Source organism: Vitis vinifera, chromosome 13, assembly GCF_030704535.1.
Source record: "Vitis vinifera cultivar Pinot Noir 40024 chromosome 13, ASM3070453v1".
In the NCBI taxonomy this organism is placed as follows: Eukaryota; Viridiplantae; Streptophyta; class Magnoliopsida; order Vitales; family Vitaceae; genus Vitis; species Vitis vinifera.
The window spans coordinates 26,875,468-26,898,501 of record NC_081817.1 but is presented as its reverse complement, the minus strand read 5'-3'; the positions used below and the strand labels follow the sequence as shown (position 1 = coordinate 26,898,501).

The 23,034-nt window shown below is 34.9% G+C and overlaps 3 protein-coding genes across 6 annotated transcripts; all 3 read right to left on the bottom strand.

Annotated features, from left to right (window-relative positions):
- Positions 1-930: 930 nt before the first annotated feature.
- LOC100265457 (N-alpha-acetyltransferase 11-like) lies at positions 931-9,861 on the bottom strand. Of its 4 annotated transcripts, none has more exons than XM_002273556.5 (2): positions 8,964-9,861; positions 931-1,214 (listed from the first exon to the last, which is right to left on the bottom strand). In XM_002273556.5, exon 1 carries the CDS (start codon positions 9,557-9,559, stop codon positions 8,972-8,974), a length of 588 nt encoding a protein of 195 aa, XP_002273592.1. In that variant the 5' UTR covers positions 9,560-9,861; the 3' UTR covers positions 931-1,214; positions 8,964-8,971. The 4 variants fall into 4 exon arrangements, with proteins under 4 accessions (XP_002273592.1, XP_019080129.1, XP_019080131.1 ...); XM_019224584.2 differs by lacking the exon at positions 931-1,214 and adding an exon at positions 1,246-1,634; XM_019224586.2 differs by lacking the exon at positions 931-1,214 and adding an exon at positions 1,692-1,708.
- On the bottom strand, positions 7,749-8,327 carry LOC104881340 (uncharacterized). Its single transcript, XM_010661237.1, has one exon. It carries the CDS (start codon positions 8,325-8,327, stop codon positions 7,749-7,751), a length of 579 nt encoding a protein of 192 aa, XP_010659539.1.
- Positions 9,862-11,406: 1,545 nt separating the features above from the next.
- On the bottom strand, positions 11,407-19,743 carry LOC100243045 (F-box/WD-40 repeat-containing protein At3g52030). The gene is made up of 9 exons (XM_010661215.2): positions 19,511-19,743; positions 18,271-18,468; positions 17,813-17,867; positions 16,250-16,348; positions 16,027-16,130; positions 14,903-14,992; positions 13,016-13,155; positions 12,527-12,611; positions 11,407-11,871 (listed from the first exon to the last, which is right to left on the bottom strand). Exons 1-9 carry the CDS (start codon positions 19,663-19,665, stop codon positions 11,490-11,492), a joined length of 1,308 nt encoding a protein of 435 aa, XP_010659517.1. The 5' UTR covers positions 19,666-19,743; the 3' UTR covers positions 11,407-11,489.
- Between the last annotated feature and the right edge of the window lie 3,291 nt (positions 19,744-23,034).

The following is a 23,034-nucleotide window of genomic DNA, read 5'->3' as shown; positions in this document are numbered from 1 at the left end:
ACGGACATTGAAAACTGTTTCTGACCCTCAAATAGAGCGATGCAAATATTCTTGAATTTGTATCGTGCAAGTCACCTAAGGGCAGGTACACAAGAAATTGACCTTTGGGCTATGCCCAAGTCAATATCTTCGAGCAGTTCGCCATGGAGTAGAGGCGGTTTGTAGCCTGGTCAATTAAGGCTGGCCTTGTTTTTAATCTGCCAGCTACATTTTTAATGGAAACTGAACTTGGATATGAGGGAATTCTGAAAAGAACTTTCCATAGCGAAATAGTTTTATATTTCACATGAACTATTACAAAGGTGCCGAATTGGACTGTTTGGCTGGCTGGAAAACAATGCAAGAAACCATGTGTCAACAAGTTCGAAGCTGACAACATTTCAAAGCTTGAACCCCCAGATATTACCTTTTTGTGCACTGAAGATAGGCCTGTGATTTAGAATTTGCATCTTACCGGTTGAAGCATGGAGCAGAACAAAGGGAAAGAACTGACAATGACAAGTTTCTACCCCAAAGATTAGAGGCAATCTAAGGGCCATTTTATATGCCGTAGTTGACTGGAAATTGCTTTCCCAATCAGACTTCTTTTTTCCAATGTATCCCTAGCCCTATACTTGTAAAAAAACTATAAAAATTCTACTCACAAGAACGACTTTTGGCTTCTCAATTCACATTCATTTCTGGGTTTTTTCCTCCACTTCATCCTCTTGTCATGACCGATGTACAGACATTCAAGCCATAACTTCCAAGTCTACACCAAGGTACACTTAAAAAGGAACTGATCCCACAGGGGTCAGCTGACGGTAGCACCAGCCCACAAGGAAGGTTATCAAATGAGAACAGCTAACCTGCATACACCACGAGAAATCCACTTCTCTGGACAGAGAAATGACCTTGTTTAAAGCTAAAAACCTTATGAAGAAACAAGAATGACAAAATCAGTGGCATTTTTGTTGAAACTAAATAATATTCACCATGATTGGAGCTTCGAATTTAAGAAATCAATGTTTCTGGCTAACCCAAAATGAAGATCCTTTGTCCAACAAATACTTCCACAAATCAAGTTAACAATGGGAAGCCAACAGCTATTACATGCAAGGGCTGATCAAGCATACATAGAGATCAGCTGAAGGTTTACAAAAAAGGACAACCATGGCATGTATCAGATTGAGTGATAAAGAGACGAGTGTGATGAACCCTTCAGATATATCAGCCTGGTGATAATTCAAGAGAGACCAAAGATGAAATGAAACAAATATATACATATATATTTCTTTTTTTGATGAGAAACAATAGTATAGTAGATTAAGTTAAGTAAAAATAAGTACAAAGAAGGATGAGAAATCCTCCAAAAAGTACACAAAAAGAAAGCAAAAACCTCAAAATTCAAGAATCTATACAACTATAAGCTTCTGCAAACTATGTACCATGTGAGAATATACAAAAAATAATCTATCATTACTAGCCCACACCCTTGGAACTACACACCAACATCCGATCAAGTTGGATCAAATTAAGTGGAATACCCTTAAAAGTTGTGGTGCAAGATGTCCAAAAGGAGGCTAAGAAATGAATTATGTCTCATAGACCCTTTGAAGTTCTCACCTTGTCCAAAAAATCCTAGCAATTCTTTCCTGCCACACAACCCACATTAGAGCAAGACAAGCAAACTGCCACAACACCTTGCCTCTACTGGTATTTCCCAATCCTTTATATGAAATAATTATCATGTCACAAATACTTTTAGGAGGAACCCAATCCAAATGAACCAAGCTGAATAGTCTATGCCAAAGCCCCAAACTCAATGAGCAATGCAAGAAGATATGATCTACTGTTTCACCACTCTCCATACACAACAAACAAACATCAGGACTGAGGGCTTTGTAGGATCTTCTTAGTTGTAACATGTCATTGTTCAAATATTATCATAATCATCATAATCCCTATCATTGTCATCACCACAAAGCCCTTTGTGGTAAGTCCAAATGAAGAAATAAGGAACACCATAGTATAGCCAGCCTATAAAAAAAAGGTCAATCTAGATGATCTAAGCTTCCTCTATTGAAAAAAATTGTCAAAAATTAGAACAAAAGATGCTAAAATAGATAGCTAAGCAAGAAACCAAGTCTTAGTTCAAGCAACTGTATTGGGGATCAATACCATTAATCATGTATGAAGCATGAAAGAAATTAGTAGTTCTTAACTACAACACATCATATCTTTCACACAAAGGTTATGTAACCAAAGACTTCCAATCACACTTTGATGTCAATCAAAAATTCAGATATTTGTTGCATTCACAACAATTAGGTTCAAAAGAAACTCCTTTAACAACTAAAGTAATTTCAGTTACATCACCATCTTATACTTTTATGGTTAATAATCCACTTCCAATAGGCTTGTACAAGAGATTAATTTTTGTGTGTGGGCTCTTGGAAGAAATTGTGACTACTGAGATAAGTTGATGACTGGCAGTTTAATCCAAGTTAACTCTTTCTTTTATGATAAGCAAACAGAAAATTAATTATAAATACCCTAAAAAAAATAGGGTAGACCTAATGTATCCCTTTTTTAGGATACACGGAGGGTATATAAGAGGCACCTACAAAAATGAAAACAAAATAAAAATCATCAAGCCATTACAGCCCATCTCCAACCCGCTATTCAAACTTTAGGCTATCTAAGGAGTCCAACAATGGATGATTCTCCATTCCTAGCGGTGCTGTAGACCACTTTGAAAGGGACTTGACAAGGTTTTCCTAAATTTTTTTATCAGGAAGCTCTTCCTAATTAAAACTCCCACCATTGCACTCTCTTGATATGCACCGAAACAAGCAAATGGGAGCCCCACACCATACTTTTCTCCTCCTCTTATCTATTCTCTGAGACATCCATCCTAGTAGGATATCTTTCAATGACTCATGAAATACCAACTGCAGTACAAAAATTGCTAAAATCGTGTCCCTTAATTTGTTGGTTCTATCACAATATATTGTAGTTTGCTGCTTCCTCACCCACTTTACAAAGATTGCATCAATTCACCATTAGTTCTCTTCTCTGCATAAGGAGATCAATTATTAGGATCTTTCCTTATACAGCCTACCAAGCACCCAAAAAAAAAAAAAAAAAAAAAAAAGAAAGAAAGGAAAAAGACATGTCCACAAAGGAGGTGCTGGTACCCTAAATTTTGTTGGCAAATAATTGTAAATTATCATATGTAAGGAGTTAAAAAAGATTTTTAGAATCTCCCCTTCTTTTCCTCCCTTGGTGATAAATTGTCCTCCCTATAAACTTATAAGGAGGTGCACAGGATTTGAAAGAGTTTATACCTATTAGCCTGCTTGGTGGTCTGGATAAGCTTCTAGCTGAGGTTTTGAGGAAAGGCTAAAGAAGGTCATGGGAAAAGTGGTCTCCCAGTCCTACAATTCTTTTATAGAGGGAAAACAAATTTTAAATGTTATGCTTATTGCTAATAAGGCATTCATTAGGGGGATTTGTTTCTTGTTTTAGGGAGAAATTTTTTGGGGAGACTTTTGAAGCTTTAGAGAGATTATGGTTCTTCTCTTTCATTTTCCCATTAGCCAAACATATCTTGGTGAGTTGATTTCATGAAATTGAACGACAAGATCTTGCTTTTTTCGGAGGAGGAAAGATCAAAAGGCAAGATCTATGGAGATTTGGGAGAATTAAGCTTGAATTGAAGAGGAGATTCAATTGCAATCATTGGTTCAAGTTGAAGAGAAAACATTTATATTCTTCCCTTTTTCTTTTATTCTGTTTTTATTTTTTATTTTTATGATCCCTGTATCGAATCTGAATCAATATGAGCTCAAATTTTGAACTTAAATGAAATTATAAATTCTTGCTAGCAATTCTTTTGAAAAATGAAGTTTGGCTAGAGATGCATTAGGTGGATTAAATGGTACATATCTACAGTATAATTTTTTGTGCTAATCAATGGCATCCTTTCAAATGTTTAGGGTTTGAGCCAAAGGGATCATCTTTTTCCCTATTTATTTGAATTGGCAATATAGACCCCTAATTGTCTGTTGACAAGGGCTAGGGAGGGAGGTTTCTGTTGGAGCTTTAAGGTGAGTTGGAGGAGAGGGGGTGGAGTTGTTCCATATGTTATTTCCTTATGATCCTCATGTTTTTCTAAAGCTCCTCAAGACCAAATGGCTTCTTCTTCTTCTTTTACTTTAATTAATTAATTAATTTATAAATTGATTAATCATGTGGTTTGAAGGCATCCAAAGGCTGAAATGAACCTAGAGAAGAGTGAGTTAACCCTAATTTAGGGGGGTGGGGGGTTGCTAATGTGGAAGAGTTGGCTTTTGTTTTGGTTTGTAGGGTGGAGGAACTTCCATCTACTTACTTGGGTCTTCTCTTGGGTGCTTCCTTTAATTTAGTGCTAATTTGGGATAGGGTGGAAAAGATGTTTCATAAAACAATATCGATGTGGAAAGGGCACTATATTTCAAAAGGAGAGAGACTTACTCTGATTAGAAACACCTTAACTAGCTTACCTATCTACTTTATGTCCTTGCTTTGTAATTTGATGAAGGCTAGATTAAAGCTCGAGCAAATTCAAAGACCCTTGCTTACATAGGTCCTTCCTCTACGAAGGCATGACTTTGGAGAAAAAGGTGCATCTAGTGAAGTCGTTGATTGTATAGGAAAGGGGGCTAAGCATTAGATGCCTTTCTTCCTTTAGTAAGACCCTTCATGGGAAGTAGACTTAGAGATATGCATATGGAGAGAAGCATTATGAAAACAGGTTATTAATAGCAAGTATGATAAGGAAGAAAGGGGTTGACGTGTGTGAAGTGAGAGATGGGCGTGAGATTGGTTCATGAATCAATCCAAGTAACTCTTAGCTCTCATTGAAATTTGAAAATATTTTGCTCCTATACAAATCTTAGATTCCTTGAGAAAATTCTCTTCAAAAGCAAATATAAAATAAGATTCTCAAACTACACATTCACATTCACATAAAATTTCCTTTTCAGCATTCCACCCATATAATTCTTACCATTCCTTGAATCATATATTTATCCTGATTATAAGCCTAGCCTCAAAATTGTCTAATTGTTTCTTTGCATGCTTATTATACCTTTTGTGAAAAAGGGAGGAATTTGACACTGCTTGAACTCATAATAATAAACCCCTACTGATATACCAAGTAGATGGAACTTCGCACTCAATATTATCTCTTTACTGAACAGTCCTTCCCCACTGAATATGTCCTAGATATATAAAATCAGCAATTAACAACCTATGCCCATTCCATGACAATTCCAGAGAGACTCCTTCATAATGAATGACTTTTTTCCACTGAATTATAGAAACCACATATTCAAAGCATTGAAGCCTTTTTTTTTTTTTGATAAGTAAAGCAATTGTATTAAAAGCGCCAAAAAGTGCTTAAAGTATACACGATGTATACAAGGCCAAAAAAAAAGGAGGGATATACAAAAAACCAAGACCCTTGCTTCACTTATAGCCCAACCAATCTATGAAATCTAAAAGGGACAAAGAATTAGACTCAATATGTACCCTAATCCACTCCAAAAACATGTACATAAAAGAACATAAAATCATGTGGTCTATAAGTTCAGAATCTTCAAAAGCTCTTCAATTTCTCTCCTTCCATAAAGTCCAAAATAGACATAAAGATGCAACTTTCTAGGCCTTCTTCCTCTTCTTCCCAACAAAGGCTCCCCGCCAACTAGTGAGGGCATCCTTGATTGAGAACGGCATCACCCACCAAACATCAAATATAGCCAAAATAATTGGCTACAACATGCTTGCTTTAAGACAATGAATGAGAATGTGGTTTGTTGACTCCTCTTCACCCTTACACAAATAACATTTGTTTGGAAGGCTCCACCCCCTCCTTTTTAGCTGATCTAGAGTTAGAATTTTTTTTCTCAGATAGCTTCCTAAGCAAAGAAATTGACTTTCATTGGCACCCAAGGGTTCCACACCAAGCTTATGGGGAAACCCTTCAGATAACAACCTGCTAAGGAGTAGCAAGGTTTGATAGAAAAGCTTCCCCCCCTTTGCCAACCGCTAAACTATAGCATCCTCCATTCCTCCACTAATTATGTGCCCTTGCAACCTTCTAAGCAAACCTTCCACCTCACCTAACTCCCAATCATTTATCTGTCTAGAGGACACTGGGCTCTAACAACCCGTCTCCCCATGATGCTCCCACAACTAATCTACCCAAGCTTCTTTATCAATGGCAATTGAAAACAACTCTAGGAATGTCACAGCTAAAGGTTCCTCCCCATGCCACCTATCTTTCCAAAACTTCACCTTCTTGCCATCTCCCACTCTAAAGCCAATGTTGTCATAGATCCCCTTCCACCCACAACGAATAGCCTTCCAAAGATAGCCTTCTATCGAAATTCTAAAAATCATTCCCCCTCTTCCTCTCCATACTTCCCTACAACCACCTGTTTCCAAAAGCAATCATTCTCAAAAGCAAATCTTTAACACCACTTCCCAAGAAGAGCCTTATTTAGAAGAGATAACTTCTTCCCCCTTCCTTTTTTTCCAAGCCAACAATAGACCATCTTACAAGATGAGACCTTCTATAAAGCTCTCCTTCCCCCTATAAGAAATCCCTTTGAATCTTCTCCAATCTAAGACTCACCTTACGAGAGATCACAAATAAAAACATGAAATAGATAGACAAACTAGATAAAGTGCTCTTTAATAAACTTAGTCTCCCTCCTTTTGACAAGTACTACCTTTTCCACAAAGTAAGTCTTCTCTGAAATCTTTCCTCCACTACATCCCAAGCATGAATAGACTTGAAGGGGACTCCGAGGGGAAGACCCCAATAAGTGGAAGGTAAAGAACCCACTTTGCACCCCAACATGCTAGCCAAATCCTCTATATTAGTGATCTCTATAATTGGGATTAACTTGCTTTTGTCCAAATTGATTTTTAAGCCATTGATTGCCTCAAACCACATGAACGCCCAACTCAAGGCCTCTAATTGCTCCTTGTTTGAGTCACTGAAAATCAAAGTATCATTGACAAAAAGGAGATGAGACACCTCCTTTTCCACTAGCTAAGAAACCCTGAATGAAGCCTCCTTCCAAAGCTTCTTCAATATACTAGAAAGTGCCTCCCTATCTCAGACCTCTAGAACTAGCAAAGAAGCCAGTAGGAGTTCCATTAATTAGAATCAAATAGTGAACAAAGGAAATGCACCACCTCATCCAACTAACACACTTGGCCCCAAAGCCCATTTTTTCCATGACTACTAATAAGAACTTCCAATTCACATGGGCATAGGCCTTTTCAATGTCCAATTTGCAAATAACTCCCTTATTCGAACTCTTAAGCCTTGAATCTAAGGTTTCATTAGCAATGAGGACTACATCCAAGATTTGCCTACCCTCCATGCAAGCGTGTTGGGAATTTGACACAACTCTCCCAACCACTCTTTTCAACCTGTTAGCCATGCCTTTAGTTAGAAGCTTATAAAGGCTACCCACCAAGCTAATAGGTTGAAAGTCCCTCAAATCCTCTATACTCCCTTTCTTAGGAATGAGCACAATAAAAGTGGCATTCAGACTTCTCTTAAAGAGATCCAAATGATGAAATTCAGCAAAAAATATCATCACTTCGAACTTCACAATGTCCCAACAAAATTGCCAAAAGGCCATAGAGAGCCCGTCCGGCCTTGGCGCCTTATCCCTGCACAAATTGGAAAGGGTATCAATGATCTTTTATTCAGAAAAAGGATTCTCCAGTGCCCTTGCTTCTTCTCTGTCCAGAACCGAAAAGGGCAGCCCAATGATGCTTGGCTTCCACTCATCAATCTCTGACAAAACTCTATGGAAAGAGATTACCACCTCTTCCTTTACCACCTCTTCCCTTGTCAGCCTTCTTCCATTCACTTTGATGGCAGCCAAATAGTTCCTCCTCCTCTGAGCATTAGCCATCTTGTGGAAAAACCGAGAATTTTTGTCACCTTCTTTCAGCCACAGCTGCTGAGATTTCTGCCTCCATGAAATCTCTTCCATACTTGCCCACTTACTGAAATCCTCGACAGCCCTTCTTCTAGCCTCCGCCTCTTCAGGGGAAAGTCCCAAATCACTTTCTTTGGCATCCCAATAACCAATCTGAGAGAGGGCAGCCTCTTTATTAGAGAAAACATTCCCAAGAACCTCTCTGTTCCAGGTTTTGAGATCCTGCTTCAACGCCTTTAGCTTGCAGGCTAAGATGTGGCTAAAAGAGCCACTAAAAGTGTAGCCTGTCCACCATCTCCTCACCAGATCTTTGAACCCTTCCACTCTCAACCACATGTTCTCAAAACAAAAAGGGGGATTTACCACTCCTGATCCCCCCTATATTCAAATCATTGAAACCTGTCCCCAACAAACCACTAAATTCCTCATTTACAGTTACAAAAAAAAAAAGAAAAAAAAAAGCATATTCTACAATGCCAAAATTAGAATTGTAAACAGAAAACATTAAAGTAAGAAGGCTGGACCATTTTATATGATCATCAACAAGTTCTCTCTTTCTAAAGCAAGGTGCACAGTTCTTCTTTAGGAAGAAATTCTGTGTTAGCTAATTGTTTAAATGATGTTCACCGAGTCTTGTTCTCCACATCCTTCTACTCGCACCATTTTCTCATACTTGCACCCGAGCAAATATTTTCTTATATTCCATGCGTAAAACTACAGAACTCATACTATTGATAAAAACAGATCCCCAATAAAAAGCCATCACAAAACGCCAAACGAAAACGAATTCTACTTGATCATAAATAAGAATATTTAGCCACAAGGATCCAATTTAAACAACATAAAAAAGGGGCACATACCATTGTACAAACATGTTTATCAATCCATATCCATGAATTCTTAATCTGTTTTATGAGTAAATGACATATAGTTCCCAAACCACATCCCCAATGACTACAGCACTCAATTTACCTCCAAAATCACTCTGCTTTCGCCTCAGCCTTTGCCTCCCCCTTCGTCTCCACGAGCTTCGGTTCTCCACCGCAACATCCACCTCCGTGATGGTGGTGATGGTGATGATGATGATGATGGTGGTGGCCAACTTGCTTTCCTTTAAGCTGCTTCCTCATATCATACGCATCCTCACCATCCGCATAATATTTCGCCTCCACATCATGAATCTTATAGCCCAGGGTCTCCGTATACAAATTGAACGCTGCCCTATTACTCTTCCGCACATGTAGCGAGACGTACTCGGCCCCGAACACCTGCTCCATGGCGTTTTGCGCGGCAGTCATAAGCTTGGTGGCCAAGCCGAGTTTGCGGTGCGTCCGGAGCACGGCAAGGGAGGTGATGTGGCCGTGGCACTCGGAGCTTTCCTCCTCCATCTTAGCGAGCACGTAGCCGACGATGCGGCCGTTGTAATCTTCGGCGACGTAGAGGAGCTGTGGCCACGAGAGGATGTGGTAGAGGTAGTACTTCATCTGGTAGTTCTCTGGGAGGCAGAGGAGATTGCAAGCTTGCATTGCAAGGAGGTCGTCGATAGTCGCTTTGCGTATGCAAACCATTGTTGATCGTTGGTGGACTGAATCCTAGGATTTCGAGGGTTAGGGCTAGGGTTTGAGAAGCTGAGGAAGAGAAGCTTCGGAAATGGCTTCGGCTTTTGTAATCTGCAATTAGCTATACTGTGTTGGCACTGTGATTGGGCTTGGGCTTGGATTTGGGATTGGGCTTTCAAGGATCAACTTGTTTTGGGCTTGGGCTTTGGGTTGCCCGATGGGTTTGATTGGGATCCAATTGCAGGTAAATTCTACTTTACATTTTAGATTATTAATCAAATTAGTATTAACTATAATAATTTCTTCGATTTTCTTATAACAAGAATTGACTGACTTTCCATAGAATTTTTTTATAAGATCAATAAACATTTGTTTACATATTATTGAAAAAAAGGGTAAAACCTGTTTGGTAATGAAAAAGGGTTTGTTTGGTTTTGAAAGCAAGTTGCAAAAAAAAAATTAATTTTTTAGAACAATTCTTAATTATTTTCATCAACAAATTTAATTAAAACTATTATATTTCCGAATCAATTATTAATAACCGTTTTGAATAAAATATTTATCGTTTTTAAGTTAAAAACTTGTTATAGTTGTAACTTGTAAAGATAAAAAAGTTATTGTGAATGACAGTTTTCAAGAGGTTTAGGGTTTGTTTGATAACTATTTTCAAGAATAGTATTTTGTTCTCTAAAACAAAAAATTGAAAACATATGTTTGACAACAAATAATTATTTTTTTTTTTTCTGTTCTTAAAAGTAGAAAATAAGGTATTTAAAAAAAAATATTTTAATTGTTTTTTGTTGTTTTTATTTGTTTTTTGAGAATGGTTTTAAAAATAATTATATAAATATGTAGAATGATTAAAAATAAAACAATAAATATAAAAATAAAACATATTTAAAAATATTAAAAATAAGCTAAAGATATTTTAATGATTTTCTTCTACAAAATATTAGAAAACAATTTTCTATGACTATTCTCAAAAACTATTTTTTAAATCAATTTTTGAAAATAGTTACCAAGCACTTCACTTTTCCTCCTAAAACTTCCCTCATTTTTTAACATCTCAATACAAATGGACACAAATGACTTTATGTTTTGATTTTGATTTTGATTTTTTCCTTTCAAAACTCCAGTTTAAGCTTTTGAAATAATTTTCCCTAAGTATATATATTTTTTATAAATTCAAGGACATCTTAAATAATCTTTTACAAATTTAGAATGATTTATCCCTCAGTGTCATACTTGATTTTAATAGGTCTTGTGCAATTAATTTTCTTGTCCAATACTAACAACAAATGAAAAGATTGGAATATGTTTAGTAATGTTTCTATTTGAAATGATTTTAATGGAAATGTAAAAATGTTTGCTTTAGAAATATTTTTTGGGAGAATCACCTTTCGAATGCTTAAAGTGCATAAATGATTTTTCTACTCTATACGAATCCTCTCTAAACTTTACCAAACTTTTATTTTTTCCTAAAAAATATTTTATTTATTAGAAAATCAATATAACCAATCAGATTCTTAAAATGTATTTAAAAACATTTTTACTCAAAATAATTTTAATGAGTGTTTTTTTAAGAAATATTTTTAAGAGAATTACTTATCAAACACACTCTTTATAAAACAATATAGGTGATTTTTCAATACTATAATTGTTTTTTTTTTTTTAATTTTTAAAAGTGTTTTTTAAATTTTACTAAACACTAATGTCTTTTCAAAAATATTTTTTTAAACTAAAAACACTTCATAAAATAACTACTAAGAGTGCATTTGAGAGTGATTTTAAAAAACATTTTTAATACTTTTAATACTTAAATAACAAAAAATTTCAAGTGTTGAAAAGATTAGAAATGTTTTCTAAAATTACCACCAAACGTAATCTTATTAGCAAACTGAATGAGAAATTGATAATTATACGACAACAAACGGTACGTTTAAGCTTGTAAGGTTTGTTCCTTGTGGAATTTCCACATTCTGATATACTTGCCATTGTGTGTGGTCACCACCTTCTGCATTCCAACAGCCAAGCAGGTGATGGGAGGTCGACTGCTTTTAGGGATGCTGTCTATGAGTGTATCTTCTGTGATTCTCCTTCCTTTCTTCCTTTCGATGATGCTGTCGGTTTTCTGGGAGGAAGTTGGTGCTGGGCTATCATCCATGACACACCCTGAAACAACTTTACCTGTGTTCTGATCTAAAATGCGTAACACGCCGTCTATTCCACCGGCTACTAAAGTGTGGGTGTCACTGCAGAGGTGTTGCATGGAGTATATAACATTTGGGCTGATTCGGTTCTCCCATAGCGGTCTCATTGTCCTGGAAAATGAAACAGAACAATGTGGATCATTTACTTCTGTTGGGATTGATCATGAAACCGCAAGAATTGTCTGACAAGAAGGAATGCAGTTCAGAGAATGCAGGGAACTGGCAGATAAACATTCTATGATAGCTTTCTGATGAAAACATTCACTGCTAGCCATGTTGTGGGGATGGCATGTTGCTTTACTTAGAAAATGGGTTAGTTTTTACACTGAAGAACGAGGGAATTTCATCGGACAAAAAGGTATTTGCTTAGAATTTATGCTGTTGTAGGCTAGAAGGTATAAATCAAGCTGTGCCAGTGGTGGGCTCGGGATTCTATTGGGTGGGTGGGGGACAAACTATACACGATTGGAACTTGAAAGAGGGAAAAGGTTGAAATCATGAATATGTGACGGGCATATGCCCACGCTTTGCTCTGCCAATGTCTTACATCTTAACTGTAAGGTTAACTGTTTAACTGTTTGCTAATTTAGCCATGACTACTTCATATTGGAAAATGGATTTACCTAGTGTTCAGAAAATTGATGAAATGCATTTTTTTTTCACAGAAAATTAAAATAAGAACCAAAAAATAGGAAGTACACAATTAGATCTGACAGAGTTGAAATTCATGAAATATGGTATCCAAGTAGGATCCATAATGGCATACCTAAGGTCCCAACAAGATGCATATCCAGCAGTTGATCCAGAAAAGACTAGGTGAGAACGAGGGTTGAAGCACAAGGTTCTTATGCCTGTCAAGAGAAGACGAAATCATGTTTACAGTAATGTCATCCCCAAATTAAAATCCTTTTATAAGTTTAATGGACAGATCCAAAACAAATGAACTCCCCACAATGGCAGTTTCTTATTTTTTTAAAAAGTGCACTTGCTTAAAGGAAAAAAAGGTATTTGATTTTTGTTCTGTTTTTCTTTTTTAAACAGGAAGTTATCTTCACTTGTCACGTCCATATATGGCATGTAACCTGGAATAATATGTATAGAAAGGCAGGAAAGCTACGAGAAAACGAGGACATAGAATAGAATTGTCATCACCAATGTAAAATGAAGTTAATATGAGAAATGTACAAAAAGACCATAGCATAGCCACGTGAGATAATGCTCAAAATTTTCTAACAGAGTAAGCATAGAATACCACCTGTGGAATCAGTTGATCTTAGTTTAGCTATCCGCTGATCAGATGAAAGACCTGAAATTGTGATACTGCCGAGAGAGGAGCCACTAATAATACATTGATCATCACTTAAAGCTAAGCATCTTACTGGGCCAGAATGCATCCTGAAAATAGGAGATCGAAAACCAAATATTATATGACATTCATAGCATCACTAACATGTAACTGCTTTATATCCCCACCATATTTCAACAAGATTCATAAATAAGGCATAAAACTGATTTCTTGCTGCAATAGAGCCATGCAAAAAAGCAATGTTCTAACATATCAAAGTTACTTGAATAAGCTTAGCAAGTCACTTTCACTCACTTCAAAGTTGAAACTACTCATCCAACTAATAGGGGAAGTAAATAAAACACTGCATCTCAAGTGAGAAATGTGGTCTCGATAAGGATTGTTACCAACCATCTGACCCAGTAGAGTTAGTAACACTATGCCTTGAGTTGCTTCTAATTCCCAGTCACATCAATTGCCTCCACACACATTTACAAGTGATAAAGTACAGCTAGAACACGATTTGAATTCCAAAATAGCCTAAACCCACTACCATTTCCATCTAAATAGTTCAGACGAAATCCTGATATGTTTCTGAGCCAAGTGGAATCTTCTTTTTCCTCTCCATTTTCCTTTACTCGAAGGATGCTTACTTTGTGATGGTTTTCAAAGATCTTTCTTCCATAGGTCTTTTACTTTTTCACAGGGACAGTTCAAATTGTGGTTTATGGTTACCTAAGTGGATATAGGTGTTCTTATATTAGTTAGCTCCTGTTCTTTCTGTCAATGTTATTCTCAGAATGTGTTGCATGGTTTTCTCAGACAAAGGAAATGATAGTGGATTTGTTGGCATAGGACATCTAGTGTCTCACTGCATAGAGGGTGTATTTACCAGAATAAGGGCAAAGAAGCAAAAAAAATTGATTGGAAGTCAGCCATCACGACAGTGTACAATGTGGACACTGGTGAAACTAAATTAAACACCAAACTTCCAGCTCAACACATAGCAAAGCCCTAATCATGGATCACAACATTGCCACTGTTTTTGTCTTTGCCTTGGGTGATAGTTCTGGGATGGGGCTCCTCTGTTAGGGGCTATGGTTGGGTGTTTCTAGTGTACTTTCACTATTTTTTTTTTTTGACCAAAAGAAAAAACAACATAGCTTCATTCTCACATCATCACTAATGTAAAGAAGGAATTCAAAAGGAAGGACAACAGGTCCTTACACAATATACAGGAATAGAAAGATGGGAAAAGAGACTTTCTACTTTTCTGATGTGTTTTTCTTCTATGTAATTCTTCTATTTCTATTAGTTGGAAGGCTATACCCTTGTTTCTAAAAAAATTATTTAATTGAATATTTTAAGTAACTATAAATGAATTGTAAGCTTTATTGAAATTGTAAAATGTTAATGGTGGGTGAATTCGGTTCAATTCCTAAATTTTGATTCAAAGGATTTTTTTATATTTTCTTGATAGGTTCGATTCAAAGGAATGTTAACAATGCTTTGGACTTCAATCTAGGGAATATACTTGAAGCCTTAGATCACACAAGAGATCATTAAAGTTTGAGATTGACTCCATTATTTGAGAATTAAATTTTAAATTAAACACCAGTTAAAGAGACATGTTATCAACAAATGAATCAAATGAAAAATGTAGCTTCTTTGCTCAGCAGATGACTCAAGAATCTCAGCTACAAGTCCAAATACGTCCATAATAATACCTGCAGCTATCACTTTCAAGAATAAAAGAGTAACGGATTCAACCACAAACCTATATTCAGAAATTATTGTTTGATAGAGATATTAAAGAACAAGACATAGAAGAACCAAGCAATTTCTGGCAGTGTGTACCTAATGATTCGAGAACATTTCCTACTGTACATATCAAAGACTCGAGCTGTTCCATCCTCACACCCAACCACGGCCTCTGGATCTATATAGCTACAAGGAGAGAAAAATGTGAATGTGTTTTTCAGATAAAAAAAGCAAATATCATCTCACTGAAAAATCCTAAATGCTAATCAAATGAAATATATTTAAGGAGCAAGAAAAGTTTATGAACTCGATAGAAACAATCATAAATTGCATCTACATTTAATATGAATTGTTGCCATGCACGTGCAGGTTTGTGGAGTGAACACGCCCTATTAAACTGAAAGTTTTGATTGGTGCTATTTTTCACACACATATACACATTACACACACAAAAGAAAAGGGAAACATGTTCTGAGCCTTCATGACAATTATCTATAACAGATATTATGGTAAATAGGGTGTTAATTCATAATCTATATTAGTTCTCCCTCACTTTTGTTTTTTTTCCTTTTTTTGGAATTAATGACCATCGCACCACCACCATCTCAATGCAACTTCCCAGGACTGTATGACCTTCCCACTCCCCCAAACTCCAAACCCCATTTTCACTCACTGACATGACCACTGCATTACTGCAAACCAATAGATGCTAATTTATTTAGATAGTAAGGAATCTATTAGTAACACTTTCCTATATGTGCTTGCTTTGCAGGCTGATGAAAATGAAGGCTGCTGTACCAATGCATTCACCATCAAAGATGAAGTAATACACCTATTGTCCATATGAGCATAGAAAAGAACAGATAGCAACCATATTCAGAAATAGAAAGACCTGATACAAATAATAAACAACAGAATCTTGTGTAGGATATAGTTCAAAAGCAATCTACATTAAGATTAATACACTTCAAAGACAGCCAATAATCCTGCAAGGCTTTCTATCGGCACCTCTTATACAAAAGAAGAAAGTGCATATTCAGACAAGTCAAGTAAAATTCCTTAATTTTAACCCAGCAATGTATATCTTCAAAGATTTTGGCTTGCCTATGATGCTGACTGCATAGAAGGTTGTACAAGCTAATTTGGCTCACATTGATGTGCAACTAATTCTAAAGAAATATTAATAGCAATCAAGATACTGAAAAAATCTGTCCACGCACCGCATGCATAAACCCTTCATAAATGTGCCTTCACGTGAGGGAAAAATACTTCTTTTACCATTGCGCCTCCATGTGCATATACGAGTCCCTATCAAACCAACAATCTACAGGAAGAAGTTCAAAGAAATTAGCAGTTACAAGGAGAACAGGGCCTTTTATATTTTCATAAAATCAACCTTATCAATAAACCACAAAGCAACAGCATTTGATTCCTTCAATTTACCTTATTCTCATCAAAATCAAAATCAACTAGAGGAGCCAAATTTGGCAGGAAATGCTCTTCCAAACATTTGTAGCTTTCTAATGACCAGAGACGCACGGCCTAGCATAATTGCCATGAAAAGGTTAGCTGAATAAGGTGCATATTAAACCCAGCAGAGGCAGCAAATTTTATTTCCACAAAGCAATATGCACACACACATATATAGAGAGAGACAGAGAGAGAGATTTTGCTTTGCAAGATAAAATATAAGCAAATACCAGCTAAAAAGGCATCACCTGTGCACAAAAAAGCAAGGATTGCAGACGCTAAGAAGTGAAATGGCATGCTAATATAACCTTTTCAAAACATGGTAAGAACATATCTGAAGAGCTACAGATGAAAAAGAATCCGAACATATTGGCAAAGAGAAATATTTGCAGCCATTAAGAAGTGATATGGCACAAAGCTAAGGCCAATAACAGGCTGAGGTTGTCGGAACAAACATGATGACCAATTATGCATCACAAGAAAATATATTGTCCTTGCTTGATGGATATCATCAGCAGACCCTGAATGGTTGGGACATGGCTCTACAGTCAACTATTGGTACGGTAGTGTAATCTAACAGAAACATAGTAACAAAACAATATCTGATTGGCAAAGTGATCAACAAGTTAGCACCCATACTCCAGGTATTAGAGCAAGCAATTAGGATACAAAGGTCAATACTGCCCTTCTAATGGTCCACATTAGAAGATCACAGAGCACTTCTCAAGGTTCTTATTACCTACTTTTGTCCTTACCACATTTAATCCATCATCCAAACAAACAGTACTGACCAGTGACCAGTAGGACTTTATCATCTATAAGACACATACTCCAATTAGACAATCAAAATGTTCCTTTACAAGTTTTTGATGGATTCTGCCTTCAGATTTGAAAGCAAAATAGAGGAAATATTGAAGAATATTGAATTAGTATAACAAATGCAAGTGGGACACAATAGATTCTCACAACAGCATCTTGTGATGATGTAACCTTGAAGATTACTAAAATCTTTCATTTGACTGTGACGCACCTGGATCAGATTTAATGAGAGTATGATTCTCTATATGAATTATCATAGACATAAAGCCTTTAGGATCATAAAAGACGATTAGTGCTACTGTAGATTGCGCCCTAACTCAAGGTAGTCCTCACTTCAGAAGCAGGGGCACTTTTTTCTTTTGGGGGCAGTTTATACTCCACTACATGTAGCCTTATATGAAGACTCCCAATTTATTACAAATAGCCCCTTTTCGCTATTTCTGAAACAACTCTAGCTCTACTCTATGTAGCTCTTCAACTGACTTGAACCTGGGATACAGAACATGCTCTAACACCACATGTTACATAATCTTGACTAACATGCCAAAAAAAATCTTGACTGCCATCCCAAAAACCCCTTTGCAATAACTTTCTATATTTTCCAATTCTAAACTTGTTTGCCAATCTAATCAAGTAAAATTTTGTTGTATGAATGGAAAAGTCAAAATTGACTTGCAAATCAAATATAATCTTGAGAAAGCCCATGTGGTTTCATACCTTATCACCTACACCAGTAAGAATCAAGCCCATCTTCATTCGACACTGGCCAGCCCTAATAGGAAGCAAGATTAGAAAAATGATTCACACATGCAACCTGTAGATGTTACTTAAAAAATACAGTAAAACCTCTATTTTTTTATATATAAAAAAATGGCAATAAATAGTAATATTTTTTTAGAATCTGTGTAAAAATTGGCAGCAATTAATTAACTAGGCATGGAATATGGAACAATGAGGTAATTTATATTCGGATATTCATAAGAACTATGCCTATCAAGAAAAATATTTCCATTACTATTGCTAATGTTCCCAAGGAAAGGCATTCACACCTTATTTTACAGCAAAAGAATTAAGGATAGGATCTTGAAACACAAATTGCTTAAGCACTTATTTCCCAATGACAAAATTAAGAAAACAACAAAATAAATAGGAAAAGAGAGGAACAAATACTTTACCTGACTGAGTGACCTTTCCATTGTTCAATGTCAATGAGACCTTGTAAAGACAATCTATGATGCTCCATAGCTAGCTGCTCTATGCATACCTTCAGGGGTTTCTCTGAGCAATGAGATGTACTGGAAGGCCCTATGGAACCACCTTGTTGCTTGTGATATAAAATTTGTAATAACTTGGACTTATTGATGACTTTATTCCTATGGAGAAAAGAAGATTGTAATTTATTAGAACAGTTATAAGAACATCATAATTTAATTTCGATGAATGTTTCACAAATCCATATATTTTCTAATCGGCAATTAGTTATCTTCATTAGTATACTACTACATTGGATGAAATATAATCGGATTCAAATATTTGTTATTGATTCATGTCAAAAAGAAACAATTTGATTAGAGGGTTTATCATCATTATCATCAATCCATGTTATCATAACTATATTATGTGCCCAATACTTACAGAATATTGTGAATGAAATTATAAATTGAAACAAAAATAACTCATTTTCGGTAATCGACGGTAGGTTACAAACAACTATGTCGAACCCAAAAGGTTAAAAATCATTGCTCATACTTAATATAGCCTTGGACGAATAACCCATCAGGTTATTGCTCATTATTCTATCGTAGGTGAAACAGCTGGTGCACATTCCAATTATATCAGGACTAATTCCTACCCAGCATGAGTATCTTGAACAACACATAATTTATAGATTATAGAAGGACCAATAATCCATGTCACTGTTACTACAATGTAATGCTGATTTAGTGAATTTTTTGTAGTCATAATCAAATATTTTCTACTTTAAAATTACACAAAGCCCAATTTAGATTTGAAAGTCCCAATCATGTCACAGTACAAAGCCATAGATAAACTCCAGACAGAACACTAACTACATAGATAGACTCCCAAATGACTTAAATTAAATATAAGCTTTCCATTTTTCCTCCGGTTGGCAGCTGAAAAAACGTAGGAAAACAAACGATAACCAAAACTTCAAATTTCATATTTCTCATAACTGAGGAACTAAAGTGCAGACTGTATTTCTTACTACAGACCATTTTTTGGTTCGCTCAGACAAAAGTCAAAAATTAATTTACTTTTGGAATATAGAAAAATTTTCTTTTCGTGAATCTACTTCCTTCCTATGCTTTTCCTTTGATTTCTCGGAAACCAAACGGAGCAGACGAGAATTTAAAAATTTTAAAAACCAAAACGAGGATGCAAACAAAGTGTCACCAGGATTTGCAAACGGCGGAACAACGAACTAGGTCGAAGAGATCGAGAAGCACGAAAATCATGCAGAGAATATCGTGAGCGAGGCTTGTGGCTGGAACTCTTGAGCTCATCCTCTTCTGGGCCTGTGACTGGCCGTCCGCGGTGGTCCCGTCCATCCCTTCGTAGCCAGGGAGTTTTCCGGCGATAGATAGAACAAACGTGGGGCAGCGCTTCTCTTGAGACAATCCTAAAGTTTTTCAGAAAAGCGTACTTTGAAATTGGGGCGGGCAAAACTTTGGGCCTTGTTCTCCCTAGCCCAAATCACTAGTGTAGTCTGGACAGACTGGACTCAAGTTTACATAATTTTCTGAGTGGGCTTGTGCTCCCACAAGTGGACAGGACTAGAAAAGCCCAAAACAGTGGACAGAACAAAAAGGCCCAAAAAACAATACTTAGATTTATTTTTATTTTTTTTTAAATTTTAATATTTTCTAAGTAAGTTTCAAATATTCTCTTTATCTCCATATTATTCAAATACAATTATGATCCAGATGACATAAATTCAATAGAATATATAACTGTCTTAATGTTTTTATTTTTTCATATTACTTTATATATAAATTATATCAATTAGAGTCATAGAAATCTTCAAATTTATATCAATTACAAATTAATTTTTTTTAGTCATTTATAAAAAATGTAATAAAACTCTTAAAATCTAAATTATATAAATAAGTGCTTACCATACCATAATGATAGGAATATGAAATATTAGTTAAATAAATTATATATAGACTAAGGTGATGTTTATTTTCCAGTTGAATAAAAAAAGTCAAAATAAGATGGTATTTGTTTTTTGACTAAATAGAAAAAGACAAAATATTTGATTTTTTTTAATAAGGTAAAAGTAATAAATTGATATCAATCAAAATAACTAAATTGAAACTATTAATAATAAGTTAGTTTTCTTTAGTTATATTGGTTGAAATTAATAAATTACTTTTAGCTAAATAAAATAAGTCAAACATTTTAATTTTTTTTATTTAACTAAAAAACAAAAGTAAGGCGTTAATATTTTTTTATTCAATTAAAAGTAATTTATTGATATTAACCAATATAATTAATACTTGTTAGCAATGAGTTCATTTTATTTATGTTAATTGATATCAACAAGTTACTTTTAATTGATATCTATTTAATAAAAAAATAAACACTACTTAGACAATTGAAAATTTGAATGCTTCAATTCAAATAAGGTGTATTTAACAAATGGATTAGATAAAATCACAAAAATAATGACATGAATATTATTAATCCAAAAATTTTGTTTCATTTTTGAACAATAATTTACATGATGTCAATAGTTTGTACAACCTAGGTGTGTACTAACTTCCACAAAGGATCATTGGGGGAAATTATGGGTTTGTTTGATAACTATTTTTAAGAACAATTTTATGTTTTTTAGAATAAAAAATTGGAAAATACATTTGATAATCATAAACTATTTTCCATTTTCAGAAAAAATAAAATATGGTGTTTTCAGAAAACAACTTTTAATTGTTTTAAATTGTTTTTTGAAAGTTGTTTTAAAAAAATAGTTATATAAACATATATATAATGATTAAAAATAAAGTTATAAACATAAAAATTATTTTAAAATATATTTAAAAATACTAAAAATAGGTTAAAAACATTTTAAATTCCTAAACAAACTTTTGTTTTACAAAACGTTATAGAATAATTTTTATAAACGGTTATCAAAAACAATTTTTTTAGAACTGTTTTAAAAAACGGTTATCAAACAAGAACTATGCATCTAACAATCTAGTCAACGAATTTAGGTGAAAGTATTCAAAGGGCCGAAGCATTTGTACATTGTGTATCGGCATATGGGAAAGATCATTTGGCCAACAAAATGGGAGCCCCCCAGGAAGATCGATACTCGGCATAAATTGTCTAGCCGCCTACAGACTACGTAACCCGGGAAGACCTTGACTAAGCTTGAAGACTCAAGAGCATGGGAAAGCTTGGGGTTATCTTGTGTTGACCTTAAGAAAAAGGTTGTTGCCAGGACCACAAGAAAAGCTTTATCGACACAATAGATAAGGCTCGTTATATTCCATACATTTCAACCATCCTACAGTAGCCAACAAAATGAGAAATAGTTGAGCCCTATGAATAGACTAATCAATTAAAGCGTGGCCCACATATTTAAATAATTGTACCAATGGTAGTCCCCACCCAATAATGCATGGACAAGACAACGAGTGGGTAGAGTTATTTTAATCCTTCAATTTCAAAGTTTTTACCGGCTTCACTCTCGTTACCGCAAATAATGCCATAATTTTTTAAAACAATTCTGAAAACCGTTGTTTACAATAATTTTTTAATTTATTTTTCTATATTTATATAATTATTTTTTAAAATAATTCTAGAAAAAATAGTGAAAATAAGTAAATGATATTTTCTGAAAACATCGTATTTTCAATTTATAGGAATAATAAATTATTTTATCTTTCCTAATTATTTTTTATTTGTGTTTTATTTTTTATTTTTTTAGAGTAGAAAAGTGCTTTAAAACATAATTGCAAAAAATCAAATTGGTACTTTTTTTTATAAATATTTTTGGGAATAAAACACAAATAAATTTATAAAGTTGAAATATTGTTAACCTATTTTTAGTATTTTATAATTATTTTAAAAAATAGTTTTTATCTATATATATTTTGTAAAAAGAAAAATAAATTTATAAACTTGAAAATAAGATGATGAATTTTCTAGCCCATCTTTGCTGCTAAAGCCACCAGAAGCCTTATAGTATCATGCCTAGCCACTGGAGCAAAACTATTTGAAAAATCAACACCATACTAACCAATCTGGCCTTAAGTTTGTTTACAGAACCATCTGAGTTATATTTGATTCTGAAAACCCACTTAACTCCAATTATCTTTTGATTTTTGGGCCTATCAACCAGCTCCCAAGTTCCATTTTTATTTATCATTTTTAGCTTCTCCTCCATTGCAATTCTCCACCCATTTTCTTTAGTAGCTTCATCATAACATGTAGGCTCCTACAATGCTACATCGCATCTCTCAAATATTTCATCAAGTGACCTTGTTCCTCTTACTGGAACATCATCTAAGTTATCAACACCAACTTCATCTTCAGTTTCTACTGGAATTTGGGGTATGGTTACCCCAATTTGATCAACATCTTCAACTTCTATCTCATTTTTCTCCCAATTCCATATTGCTGCTTCATCAACTTTGATGTTCTTGCTAACCATTACTTTTTTTGTTTTCAAATTGAAAACTTTATAGCCCTTGGAGGTTGAGCTATATCCTAGGAAGATTCCCATCTCAGCTTTGTAGTCCAACTTGTCTCTTTTCACATCTGGCACATGAGTGTAACACAAACTCCCAAATACTTTCAAGTGCTCCACAACTGGTTTAACTCCATACCAAGCCTCAAATGGAGTTTTATTCTTCACAGCTTTGGTTGGAAGTCTGTTCAACAAATTCACAGCTGTGTTAATAGCTTTTGCC